This window comes from Strix uralensis, chromosome 2 (assembly GCF_047716275.1).
Source record: "Strix uralensis isolate ZFMK-TIS-50842 chromosome 2, bStrUra1, whole genome shotgun sequence".
In the NCBI taxonomy this organism is placed as follows: Eukaryota; Metazoa; Chordata; class Aves; order Strigiformes; family Strigidae; genus Strix; species Strix uralensis.
Window position 1 is genome coordinate 50,082,130 of NC_133973.1, and position 14,598 is coordinate 50,096,727.

Sequence of the window (14,598 nt, forward strand, 5' to 3'; positions counted from 1 at the left end):
CAACAAAAAAAATTCTAGCAGGATGCTGACTGTTCACACTGAGGGCTTTAATATCTCATCCTGCTTCCCATGATGAACAGTAATTAAACAAGAATGCATGTTTACACAGTGACACCTCAGAAGTTCAGCATGGTAGTAGTTTAATAAAACTACATCCCTCCTATGTCTTTCCAATCACTACTGGCTCACATTCATCCCTGAGCATGTTTTAACAGTTGCCTTAAAAGAACCAGAGACCCACAGACAGGAGATGGTAACACCTTGAGACGTAATAAAAATAAATATAATCTGAAAAGATTCGCTCAGTCCTACAGGTACCGTGTCATATTCATCTGATTTAATTATAATTGATTATAGAAAGGGTGGGTTTTTTTAGCTTTTTTCAAAGCTAAAAATTTTAAAATTATACATTTCTAAAGAACATTCTCATGCACACAATAGCTGGTTAAATTTTTTCATTGTAGGTGTTTCCTTTGCATTTAGAAACTTTCAGATTAGGCTAAATCCCTGCTGCATCTCAAAGAGGAAATACCCCAGTTCTGCAAAAATCCCAGTGAAAAATGGCTTTCTCATATGTTGTGCAGTGATCAAATCTAAGAGTGTCTTTAAAATAATTTTCAGTGAGAAGATTTATGTAAATGATTAACAACATACATTGTTTTTCATATTTGAAATCAAAATGAATATAAGAATAAATTTTGAGACAGGAAAACCCTCTTTTTAATGGGAAGCTACATGTTAATTTAAAAAAAAAAACAGTCTGATTTTTCTTTTTGTACACAAAGTAATTTCAAAGAAAGCTACATATCCTCATTTAAGAAATGTGACTATATTACGCTTCAGAATGAAAGCACATTTTGAATTGTGGGGGTGGAATCTGCAAGCACAAAAAAGGCTTTTTTATATTGCAATTGAGACACATCAGGCCAACAAACTTGGAAGCAATCGCATGTCCTTCAGTATGGTAAACCGAGAGCCCTAGAGGGCTTGGACTGTCTTCCCTATATTGCTTGTGAAGTGGTCTGCCACTTACAAGTTGTCTTTTCCCAAGGACAGCATGTCTGCAGCCAGACTCAGACAGGGTAGTGTCAGGGACAGAGCTTGCTTACACCAAGAAATGATAAAATTAAACGCTAACCAGATTGGTTACAAAGCACCTAGCAAGAAAATTAATGCAGAACATAAAAAAAACCCAGAAATGTATTCTCACATCCATAGATTTCTTGCTCCACCACCTAACCCAAAGGTGTCTCTGGTAGCACGCCTCCATTGACAGCCACCAACTTAGTAACAGAATTGTGGAAACTTTGCAAGAAAAGTAATTTCTAAGAATGGTCATATAAGAAATTCTCTTCTGCATTTCTTTTGCTTGTAAAAAGACCATTTAATCCATATATTTCAGGCAAAAGCAGATGACCTTTGTTGGCAATGACACCTAAAGCTATTTAAAACTAAAATAAGAATAGGAATTCACCTCTCCTTTGCATTTTTAGCAGCATGGGCAATGGAAATCAATTAAAATTTAAAATGTGGCAACAACATATTTGTGGGTAAAATGCATTAATGTGTAAAAACACTAACAGGCATAAAATTCAACTACTTTTATTTTTGTTGACAGCCCATATTGCTTTCTGAGTTTCTACTTAGTAAATGATTCAATATTTGGCTTTCAAACACTGCAGGCAATTTTTTCCCCTCAAACTGAAATTTAAAATCAGCATACAAAGGCTTTGTATCCCATCATTTTTATTTGGAATAAAAACCCACTTCTATAACAGAGCTTCTTTTGCAGATGAGAACTGGAAAAGGTTTATTTTATAAATTTCAATTTTTTAATTAAAGAATATGCTCAGAAAGGAACATACCTACTCCCAGTACTTGTTTATCCACGTTAGTCTTCATATCAGCATTTTTAAAATATAATAAATAGCCCAAGCCACATTTTCATAAATGCAGCTGAACATACACACATAAATGGCAGCCAGAAGATAATTAAGCAACTCTTATGTGGGATGACAATTTTCCCAAATATGCAGTTGCTTCTGGAAGCTTATATTCAGGTAAACATGCATCTTAAAATTTAACAAGGATGAAAAAGTTTAGCCTGACATATAACTTAGATTATCAACAATGCTGTCGTCCCCCCCCCCCCCATTCATTTTCAAATACAACAGCTCTCATAGGATCTCACTGGATCTTATGACAAATGAAGTACTAAATGGTTTAGTTAAAAAAAAAAAAAAAAAAAAAAAGAGTATGTGAAAACATTCCACCTGACATTTTGTACGTAAAGCATTTGCTTTGAAAAGCACACCAGGTGATACAGCAGCCACTGTCTTGCTCTGCTTTTCCATGGTTCCTTCTTCCCTGAAACTGTGAGCCACTGATGAAAATTTCCTTGTAAATATATAAACTATCCATACCAAAGCAGTACAGACTAGCCATTTACACTATAAACCAACAGGGTTAAGATCATATTTTTGAACATATCTAGGCAGTATTTTTAGGCAAGCTCATTCTGAGTTAACAGCAAAGCTAGTGCCTTGGGGGTGGTGGGAGGGAGGCCTCCTCCTAGCAGACAAGGCACGAACCACTGATGGTCCTCAGCCTGCAGGAGTGCAAACGCCCAGTCAGGTGCCACAGGAAAGCTCAAATGGGAATTAGGAATGAAAAATCAGATCATGAAAACAAAGCTCAAAAAACCAGCTATTTTATTAGTCTACTTCAGTGTCTGAGCATGCATGGGTTGTGCTGCCCAGAAAGATGTCGAGCAAAAAAACCCCAACCCTGGCAAATGTTCTGGTTTGTACAGGACTGATAGTGGATGTGGTAAGTTAAAATAACATCCTCCTCAGTGCCCCAGAGGGTGCTACACTTTGTGCTATTTGCCAGACTCATAAGGAGTATTTCTAATGTGAAACATTACCTGTCATTTCTCATAGCTCTGCTTATTTAAGACACTACCAGGCACGCACACCTCTACTAACCTGAATAATTCCAGGGGGGAAGATACAGCATCTTAATGGTCTCTCCCTTGCCCCTTGGTGCGGATAAAACTAACTAGGTGGCCAGATGACAAGACACCATAATGATATCCTCTCTAAAATGCAAAGAGTCTGTCAGAAAACCAAATCGCCCTATTAATTTCAGACACGCATCCCCATCAACTCTAGTGCTTGCAATCCAGGCTTTACGCATTATTCATCCTGACTCCCACATTTCACTGTTGCCTAAACCTTGTGAAAGTGAAAAGACACCCTACCAAAAGGCAGAGAAGCAAAACCTAGAAGTGGTACACAGTGTACCACTCCATAACATAGTACTTAATTAGCAAACATTGATATTTCTGAGATATACCATTTGCACTGTGCCTTGCAGCCCTCTCATTAAAAAGAGGCAAGGGTCCCTGTACCTGTATTTCAGAATTTGAAATACCTGACCTTATTCAGAGTACATTTTTTACTAGCGCAAACTTCTTCTTGAAGGCAAATGCCACCTAGGATTCCCATGGATATACCTTCTTGGGCACAGTGCGTGAAACTCATTGCTAGTCATGGGACTCCTGAAACCCATCTGTCCTATTTTGTGAAAGCACTGCCACCTTCAATTTAATTTCCGTGACTGGTAGGTGGGGTGCGAGAAACTGCTCTCACTTTCTCTTATTATTCTCTTGTTGTTTCCTAATTTTTTACTGGAAAAAAAGAAAAAAAGTCTCAGGCTTGGTACCTTAGCACAAGCAAACATTTGGTATCTCTGAATTTCAGTGGCTATCCCTCCCTGACATAAAGGGGAGCTTTCCTGAAATCCTTTGCAGGGACTGAACATCTCCCTAAGCTGCCAAATGCCAGCGCCAGCTCCTATTCCAGCCTTTGGCAAGTGTCTTCAGTGGTTTAAGGTTAAAAGCCACGTTTCAGACACTGGAGCATGAGGCTATTGTTTTCCTCTGGGATAGTGCTCACTAGACTGTATGGGACTAAGGATGGGATGCTGGGAGATGTTGCAAACCTGAACAAGGGCTTATGGTGATGGAGCAAAATGCCAGGGAATACACGTGAGTGTGCCCAAGCTTAGAAACATTGTGAAATCTTTTCAAGGTGACACAAGTCACACATCGAAGATTGTTGCATCTCGTAAACACTCCGAGGGGGGAAAATCAATGCAGCAAACAAATGGCCCCCACCCTTCAGTTACCCCGAAAGGACAGCCATTGATTTATTGAAATGTATTTAAGACTTTGTTATAGGTGTTCACCCTATATAGAAGATAGTCCAAAATTATGATGATGGGGTAGCAACAAAAAACTTGCAGAAGCAAGGGAACAAAGAGGTGAGGAATGATACGAAAGGAAATGGGGTTGAACAGTGGGAAGACAGTCTAAGTGATTTCTTCCTGCTCCAAATACCTTTTCAAATTCAAACACAGACATCAGTGCTTTTCTATCCATATTCCTGAAGAAATCTTATGAAGCCCGCGCAGTGGAAAGCTCCCCCCTTGCAGACTGTTGCAGGTCCCAGGTGTGAGTCCCCTGAGAGTGTGTTTCTGGCCAGCCCCGCAGCACGTGGTGCCAGCAGCAGAGCTCCTGCCCCAGCACTGTCTGGGCCGGTGGCAGCATCTGGGACTCCCACGCACACTACTGCTCTCTAAAGACTTTTTCGGGGAGTATGGAAAAAGGTGCAGGTTTTTCTGCGGCTGAGTCAGCTGAATCTACAGCCAGTTACACTCTGTAGAGAGCTAGTACCTGCTTCTCTTAAATGCTGAACCCTTAGTAACTCCTGTTACTGTTCCACAAACCAAATAAGTCTTTGAAATTGAAGAAACCACCATCAAAAAATACTTTCAAATAATAGAGCAAAAAATGAAGCAAGCTTTCCTGAGACAAAAACCCAGAAACAGTGTCCCAGGAAGATTCCAGAACTGTTCTTTGGCATTAAGTGGTAAAATCTGTCGAAACACAGAGAGCACAGACAGCAGTGGGGACAGAGGGGAAGGGGGTGACAGCGCCATGATGCACAGCTGTCTCCTTCTATTACCTCCCACGAGCAGAAGGCAAACCTGAGAAGGCCTGACTTGTCCTTCACAACTGAATCACAGAAATGCAACACACTGTGCTACAGCCATTGACCTGTTCTCTGTGTGCAGGCTGCCTCTGAACAACACAGCAAGGGCGATGCTTGGTGCCACAGTCTGAATGTTGTTTGCCATTTTCATAGCCTCAGGAGCAAACACATAGACAAAGACAAATATCTCACAAGAGAATCCTCTTTGATTACAGAGCAAGAGACCATTACAGGACGGTGTCAATATGGAACATCTAAATGATTTACACGAGTAATTTTAATTAGGGAAATAAAATAATCCATTACAGATTAGCAGTGCAATGTTAATGTGTTATCATGAGACAAAAAGAAGCAACTGAACACACAACAAAGATAAACATAGGAAAGGACAACCCATATTTTCAGTTTACCATGATATATCTAAGCATTAGAGCAGAGCTGTTACACGGAACTATTTGCAGTGTCAGTAAAGTCTTGCAATATCTATTTAAGACATAAAGTATTGATTAATAGAGAGCGGATGCTTAGTTGTTGCAAATCAGTGTAGCTTTAGTAGAAAGTCAACAGAACTATGTTAAATTACAGTAGCTGGGGACTGCATCTGAAAAAAATATGGAGCTCCTAATTTGTGGTATGGTTATTTGAAAACAATTCTGCAAATGAAGTTGGAAGAAACAGGACTGCATTTTACTATTTGATTTAAACTCGGGAGGTTTTAAAAGTGGGAATGTAAAAACAAAAAGCTGAGAAAACAAACTTTTGGCAGTGACATTTGACTTGTACAGCAACAACTATATTCCTTGTCCCGCACAATAAGCAATAGCAACGATTAAGCTTTAAAACACATACATGTACACACAAGAACACATATAATCATCCAAGAGCTCAGAACTATGTCAGGATCACAAATGTGCAAATAAATACATTTAAAAGGTTCATCTGATACCACGTCAGGGAAAGTTCAAGGTGAGGTTAAAACATTTCTAAGAGGGAGAGGATTCCTCTTCTCCAGCCAGTTGCAATGTTTCGTTTTCCCAGAGCAATGGAGATGAGAGGGGCAATGATGTAGTATGCACAAGGGCACCCATCCTGTTAGTGGACTTTGCAGTTATAAGCACATCTCTCAGCTCAGAAACTGGATTTTGCACTTAAGAACACCACTTGCATGAAATCCCTCCTGCCTTTTACTGGTAAGGGCACTGGAAAAAGCCAGCACTGCAAACAGAACATTGCAGCCATAGCAACAAGCAATTCAACACTTAAACTTTTCAACAGACTAAACAGTATTTTCTTTCTGGTTTTATAATTTCATGGTCAGTAATTCACTATGAGCACTTTCCTTGTCTAGCTGGTCATTAATGTCTCAAAACCAATCTCCCGTTAAAGCTTCATCCAAGAAAACCTCCTCACTGAAAGAAAAATAAAAGTATGTGTATACAGGGAGACCACTTCAAAAATTAAACTTTTTTCACCCTTTTTGGAAACTGGTATACAAAGATGGAGAAGACCCCAAGTTCTGGCCCATTAAATCAAGCACTAGCCCTTTATTAGTATTGTACGCTATAAAAGGTTACAACCAGGAACCCAAAAGCATTAAAATTGAGATTTAAAACACCTAACAACTTATGCTCTGCAACAGTATCTCTGAGTAATGCCCAAACAGCACAGGAATTCCTGTGGGAAGTCTCCTTGACCCTTCTCATTGACAGTGAGGAATTTTTAAAAGAATATTTTTATATTGCCATCAGTAAAAGCCCATTTGAAAACCAAAATTGAAGGCTAAAAATAGGATAAAACATTCTGCATGGTTGATGAAATTTAACCCTGTTAATTAGACAGCTTCATTTCACACTCAGTAAGAGTCTAATATTACCCTAATAAATGTATGGGTTTTTTGGAAAGTGTCATGCATAAGTGCAACTGAAATCATGCCTTTTTTAACTTTTAATGGCATCAAATTTAATATCTGCAAAAGAAATCACTGTTTTTTCAAAGTCAAGAATTTGAGATGTTTAGAACCTATTGAATAAAGTGTAAGGGCAATGGAAAACTGTTGATCTCTCCCAAGTAGACTAAATAACGTCCACAGGAATTTTATCACTCAACAAAGGTGCTAACCTTAATGAATTAACTTAGGTAGGTAGTTAATTATCCAAAGCTTTCATTACACTTTCCTACCTCTTCACCATTTTTATAATCTTTTACCGCAGTGAAAAAATTGAATTTGAAGGAACCAGAGAGCACAGACCCTTTGAGAGCTTCAGGGATCATCCTGCCTTTCTTGCCACTTCAGGCAACTTAATCGCAGCATAACCCCACAATTCATGGATGCAGGCTTTGTTGACTGACCCTACAACCTGGGTGTGAACTCAACCTTGCTAGCAACATATGCAGAGAAGCTCCATAAATGACAGTGAAGGACAGAGCATGACACAGACACAGAAATGTGTTTACACATTCAGGAGGAGCAGGGACCTTCCCCAATCCCTGTTTATTTGGATTATTTTTACAAGTAGCACTAATATCTATGGAGTTAACGTGTCATGTAAGAGACAGTTACTCAGCATTATGATCTTTTTTTAAGCCCTGCTGGTCACATAGTTGTTCTCTATTAATTTTTTTGTTTGCTTGAAATGTTTTTTGAACTTCTCTTTCTATAAATCACAAGGTGAGGAACTGGGGAAAATACACCCTCTTTTTCAACTTCTTACAGCTTCTGGGCTGTCTTGTGACCTGCCCGCCTGGATACTACACAATCACAGCCTGACCCTGCACTCCAGGATTTACCTAGTTTTTTTTTTACAACCCAGATGGGGTTGTCTGGAAATCTTACTAAATATGTCCTGAGACATACACGTGTCAGTGGGGGAGGACACTGCGCAAGTGTGAAGAAATCATGGAAGCAAAATCCATTTATAACTAAGAATTACTAGTAGGAGGTGATTGGTGACCAGTCTACAGGGAAGTGTCTGGTGATCATGAGAGGTCATGCAGCACTCTGATTATTAAGCCTTATACATAAGGCAGATCAAGGGAGTGACAAGGGAGACTTGGTAAAACATGGGGGATGTTTAAGGACTGCTGGGGTTTTTTGATAGGAAAAAGGAAAAACAACCTCTATGTTACACAAACAGGACTATGGAAAAGCCACAGAAATATCCCATACTTACTTTTATCTTCCTGGTTTTCTTCTGCTGCTTTGCCTTCCTCTTCCTCCTCCTCCTCCTCCTCCACCTCCTTCTGCTGCGCTTCTTCCTGGTGATCGGTGGCACCGACTGAAAGGCTCTGGCAGCAGTGGTTGAAGCCGCTATCCCGAGGCAGAGTGAAACTTCGGGGCTTTCCCCCATTCCCATTCAGCACTTGCATCCGCTCACCCTCCACGAGGGGGAAGGGGCCGTAGTGGTCTTGCAGGTGGCACTTCTGGGTGGGCAAGGTCGACTGCCGCCGGTGCTCGGGGGAGACCACGGCTGCCTCAGAGAACACAGAGTCCTCCAGCGGCAGCGTCTGCAGGTAGTGGAGTCCTGAGCTTGTCAGCGGCGTCTCTATGAGGTCCTGCCAGGAGCGCCGCTGGCTCGCCGTCTTGCGCACTGGCGAGTCGGTGGCGCTCCCTGCCACCTCTGGGCGAAACTCCTCGTGCGACGACTGCGACTGGGAGGTCTCCGTGGATGAGAGTCGGCTGTGTTTTGGCTCCACGTAAGGGCTTGCGCAGCTCATCTACAACGCCAGCAACAGAGCAATCTTCAGATCACTGTAGAGTGAGAACTACTTCTAGTAATAATCACGTACTTTTCGTTGTTACTGATGGCACCCAGTTCAGTAACGAAGGCATGAATTTACCTGATTAACCTGATCTGATCCTAACTTTAAGGCATGCCCATATCTACCTGTCACACCTATAGGTCAAACAGTGATACTTATTCATAATAAGTATCCTTATGTCTCTTAGTCTATAAAATAAGCCAACACAATTATTTGCAGAAAATTTTGCAGAATATGGCACTATGGAAGACATATAGGAGATGTGCCTGGTCCATTAAAAATCTTAAAAATGCCATCCAAATACCTGTTGTCATTCTATCTTGCTAAAAATTTCTTTGGAATCATGTTTGCAGTGCTTCAGATCTATGGTTCTGGAGGATAAAGTATTGCATTCAAATTAAACATCATGAACACTCTCTTTCCCCAGACTTTTCCAAACTCTCATTCCAAATTTTTGCATTTAGAAAACTATATTCAAGTAAGATGCATTAGTTAACACTGTGTGAGTATACAAACATGAAAATTAAAATTGCCAGTGCAGGATAAGTTAGAAGGCCATACTCTGGTTTTATACCAACAACTGCTTCAAGAAGACAATAAAAACCAGATCCCCTTTTGTTCTAATTTATAGAGAAACCTACTTTTTCACAACAACAGAACAACTGGTATCACTGTTTGCGATACAAGACAGAACATTTTTATGTTGGCATTTCTCTGGAAATTCAAGTGTAATTTGTTACTGCAAAGCTTCACAGCACAACTGTTGGAGCCTTGGAGAAGAGTCTGTGTTGTTACTGAGGTAACAACATTTTGTCAAAGAAGTTGATAAGGGGGCGGTGAGGAATCGCATGGATGAGTAGGGGTCCATCATGAATGAAGAACAGGAAGAAAGAATTCTGTAACTTAATCTATTTTGTACAGCAAGTGGGATTATAAATCCATGTTCTCCACAAACCAGTGAAAACAGCAATGACGGGTGTTGACATTAGTGATGCATGTTACTTAACAACTGCCTTAAGTCAAGTACTGACTCAAAAAATACACTGGAGAGTGCCCTAATGTGCACATGCACATGCTTTTGAACAGGAGAGCAGGTAAAAGTGACAATTTATGTAGTCATTCTAGACAGCTGCAGGTGACTTACCGAAGGAGGCCGTGGGTATGTGTCGTACGGGGGTGGTGGGCTGTCTTGTTTGGGTGTTGATGGAGTGTCAGCTTCCTCCTTATCACTCTCACTCCAATAATCTACAAGTTATATACAGATCAGATCAAAAACTACCAACACATTTTGATACGTTTGTGTATCAGAGACTTGCGTTCACAAAAGCACCTGGAAACTCCATCTTTGGTATTACTGAGTTAAATACTAGTGAATCCTGACTCTGTAAATGTTAGCTGCTGTAATTTGGAATTGTTTTAATCTGAAGAGTGAAAATTCAAAACATTACAGGGTATACTAAGTCTAATGCCCCACTGCAGAGATATTAAACACCAACGTGCAAATGAGCCACAAATTTAATTCTTGTACACTCCTTCTAAATAGAGTGTACAGAATACTCCTGATGCAAGTATCAATCTGATATTTATACAGTTATAAAAATAATTGTGATTGGATATATATTGGCTGGAAAATACTGAAAGTAGTTTTCAAACAGAAAAGATGAGAAATGTAACTTGCTAAAGTGTTGCTGACTGCAAATAACATTAACAAATGTAATTAATACCAACTGGCAAATCAAACAAGTAGGGGTTATTGCACACATGAATAATCAATGATATTCTTCTACCCATTTTCTCCATTGTATACTACCAGTTACCCAAGCTTTTCAATTCAATTTCTAATAACAAACAGCTGCACTTAAGATAAGACAGAAAAACTTCATATCATATATCTGCTTCATAAAACAGCTGCTGCCCTGTTATCCATGCAAGAACATAAAGGTGATATGGTAAGGAAAAATATGACAATGACATTCAAGTGCAGAGTTTCAAAAGATGGACGAGAAAGTACAAAGGATGCAGATCTTATGGGCTAAGTTTAATGGGATATGAGGTTTCATTTTGTCAGGAAATCAAGTCTTGGCCAAGCCTATTTCATATGTTTGGTAGCTTGGTCAAAGGGGAAAACACATGGAAGAAAGTACCACATGGAAATTTATACTTATTCTGTTGCAAATGTTTCTGAAGCAGAACAGCATCTAAGTAAATGGACACTGGACTTTAATATTCCTTACAAAAGAAAACTACTTAACTGCCAACTCAGCTCAAGAAGGGTAACTTTAACATTTCTACACATTGTAATACTTAGGTAAACATTTCTGCTGTCACTTTGTCTCGACTGTATTACCTTCTAGTATTTGGGTAAATGATTGCACAACAGGACACTTTAGTTCAGACTATTCACAGACTAATCACAGGCAATTTTCACTTCACCTAGTAAGGGTTCAATGAACTGCATGACTTAGGAGAAGAGGATTGATTGTTGCTTCATAAATGATCTAAACCAAAAATCCAAGCTTGCACAACATACAATTTTGGCTTTAATGATTTTTTGTTACTGTGATGATTATTGCATTGTATGATTAATGATCTACTGTACCTAATCTTACTCAAGACTTAAAACAAAACCTTACCTTTAAATGACACCATCTTGAAACAACTGTCCCTTAAAGTTTGTATATTTTTAGATTGTAGTAATGGTGGGGACAGCCTTATCTATCTATTTAATTTTTCCAAGCAGTAACAACTTTGTCTGAACTCTGAGTCTCTTGATTTGCCTTCTGCAAGCTTATAGGTGAGATTTTTTTTTTTTAATGGTGTAATAATTAAATAGCATAAATAAAGTTTTCATGACTATGAAATAAAAAAATTCCAAACAGTTTTGTCTCTTTTGGTGAATGAAAGACTAAATCAGTGAAAACTCTTTTTAAAAATCACTCCTAGTTTTAAGAAAACTTGTTTCCAGCAACTCAAAACACCTGAAAATATTGGCATATAAACATGTTTGTTCCTATTACAGCAAAGCCTAATGGCACAACGTGTGGTGAGAGGCCTGTCAGAACTGCATCACTCGGTGACATTTCTGTAGACTTAAAGCTCAACTGTTTATTCTCAAAGTAAAATTTAGCAGCCTCAGTGCAAGTTCCAATTTTGGCTAAAAATACAAAGACGTTCTTGCTGTCAGATCCACACACAATAAAACACTTTATGTTCAGGCTTTTGCACACCTTACTTCAGACAGGGAATTCTGTTGGCAACCTACATCTTGTCTAGAAAAATTCTGCAGTCACAGAGGTCAACTTCCACATGAAGTGTGTGAAAACACCCTCCAACCAATTTTTAAAAATGTTTTGCTTTTGGCAACTGACTCATTAGAGTTTATCTAAAATGTGTATAATGCTATCAAACAGTTGCTGTATTTCTGCCTGCAGATTCTGTCCAATTCAGTGACAGACAAGCTCAATGCATCAGACATATCTTGAAAGCCTTCTGAATGAGCAATAGACTGCATATATTAATTATAAACTAACGCTGACCTGCCATTCGCCAATTAAATATTTTCTATTTATATAAGCTAGTATTTTTTTTCTCTGATTTTATACGACTGGAAAGTACATAACTTCTCCATCCAAGGAAGTCCCTTGCCATATTGTTACCATTCACTGTATTTAATATGGAAAGTTGATGGTATTTTTATAAAACTGTTCTGTACAGAATGTGACATTTTATTCAGCAGTACACCCACAGTTTGGTGATTCGTGCATATCTGAAGCACTTGAAATATATTTATGCACTTTAGATTCAGAACCATTCAACTCTTAATTGAAACAGGTTTGACAACTACTGTTGAATTGTTTCACAGGTATTATAAAGTTTTGCTGCAAAGGGCTGAACTGAACAGAAGTAAAAGACCTTTTGTAAAATCAAATATGTAGATAACAATTGGTACAGTTACTGAATATAGAAAATTCCAGCTTCACAATTTTTATAATTGCAAAAATGCTTGAAGTGATAGAGAGGTTCTACTTTGCTAACTTGATGCCTCTGCTAATTAGGGACACTACTGAGCTGTTTAATAGCCCTTGTGCTGGGAGCCAAGGATAATCACCAGAGGCATAAAAACACTGTACAGCATCGAGGAGGGAATGTGATACTGATTCCCACATTGAACACAATAAAGCAACACAAAGAGGATATAGTTTTACCTACCTGTATATGATAAATCAATTTAAGTGAATGGTGTTACACAGTGGTAGTAAAGAGCTCCATCTGTGCCTGGCATATAATGCCTGGCATATAACTTCCATAGTAAGTGGGGTCTCACTGATTATCTTCAATAGGGAGACATTTTAATAATAGGTATCATGAGTCCTGAATGCACATGATCTCATGTCTAGGACCTGGATCATCTGCTATTTTATTACTCAGTGATTACTTGGTAACAAAAATATTTCTCCACATCCACCTGTATTTTGAAAGGTGTATCATGTCTAGAATTGTGTACTTGGACAGTGTTAGCATAATTGTTCATACACCTTCTTCCTTACTGTCCCACATGTTATTGTAATTCCAGTGCCAACCTGCTGTCAATACAAGTTTGAATTTGGCTTTGAATACTAAAACAGAGGATTTCCTAGAGGACTCCAAGATTCAGAGTTTGTTCACAGCCTCTTCAAGCAGTGACAGATGATATACCGGTCCCTCCAAACTGGTTACTGTAGTGCTGCCTGGGGAGTACAGATTTCCAAACTGATTTTGAAATCTGGTGAGGCACTGAGGACATGACTGGAGGAACCGTGAGCATGGTGCTGCTATCCTGGGCTGTGTGAATGTGGAGCACCTGGTGTTACGAATGACATGACATGCCATGGACCATACCAGACTAAAACAGGGTGTAGGCAACACTCTCAGGATAAGCAGCTGCACTTACTGGAAGACATGATTAGATATGAGGCAACAGCAGGTACAACCTAGTTATGTGCAAGAACGACAGATCACCCAAAAACCTTCCCACGCACGCTACTACCACTAAATTACAGCAGTATGCTGTAAGCCACTGCTCTTCAATCCCAGGCTAGGGATGCTCTGTGATGAGACAATCAGGGTATGAATCAAGGCAGACATAACTTTCTGATATTGTCTTTTAATCTTCTACCACTACAGAATATCCTACTCTCTTGATGTTTCTACCTGGCTGATGAAATCACCCTTGCTTCTCACTGGGGAAAGGAGGTTTTTTGCACAGTGTCTCCTAGGAAAACAGCACCGCAGCAACATATTGCAGAGAGACAGACCATGCACATCTTCCTCCTCAGGGTATCAGACCAGAAGGTCAGGGCTAAGGCTGTTGTCACAAAGGTTGGTACAGAACCATGACTTTGGAGGGCAAGGAGGACACCATGTGGCAAACTCTGAAGCCTAGTGATAGCCTTCTGAACACAATCTCTCCCTGAAAAATGGTTAGAAATACAGTCTTTGTAAAGTATAGACTAAATTAAATATGTTGCTGCTGAAGTCCCAAGCTATAAGCTTTTTGGGCCAAAAGACAGAACCATACTGATGAAAACTGCAGAACCACAGAATTAAAAAGTCAGGTTTTGACTCAGTGGGCAGCAGGCAGACAGGTATCTGGATAAGCTCTGGATCATCATGACCACCAGAGTTTTTGGTGCCTGCTGCCAGGTACATGTGTAAAGAAGAGCATGGATTCAATAGCCAGCTGTTTGCCAAAACAGCTGGTTGCATAGGAACACATCTGTGGATCCATGTCACTGGCAATTCT

General features: G+C 39.5%; 1 protein-coding gene across 6 annotated transcripts in view; it reads right to left on the minus strand.

Annotated features, from left to right (window-relative positions):
* Positions 1–14,598, minus strand: part of CNKSR2 (connector enhancer of kinase suppressor of Ras 2) — a 218,535-nt gene that overhangs the window by 34,497 nt on the left and 169,440 nt on the right. For all 6 annotated transcript variants that reach the window (XM_074858654.1, XM_074858652.1, XM_074858655.1 and 3 more), the window contains 2 exons: positions 9,961–10,061; positions 8,228–8,771 (listed from right to left, as the gene is read on the minus strand). In XM_074858654.1, coding sequence (XP_074714755.1) covers positions 8,228–8,771; positions 9,961–10,061 — 645 coding nt within the window. The remainder of the gene's footprint in view (positions 1–8,227; positions 8,772–9,960; positions 10,062–14,598) is intronic.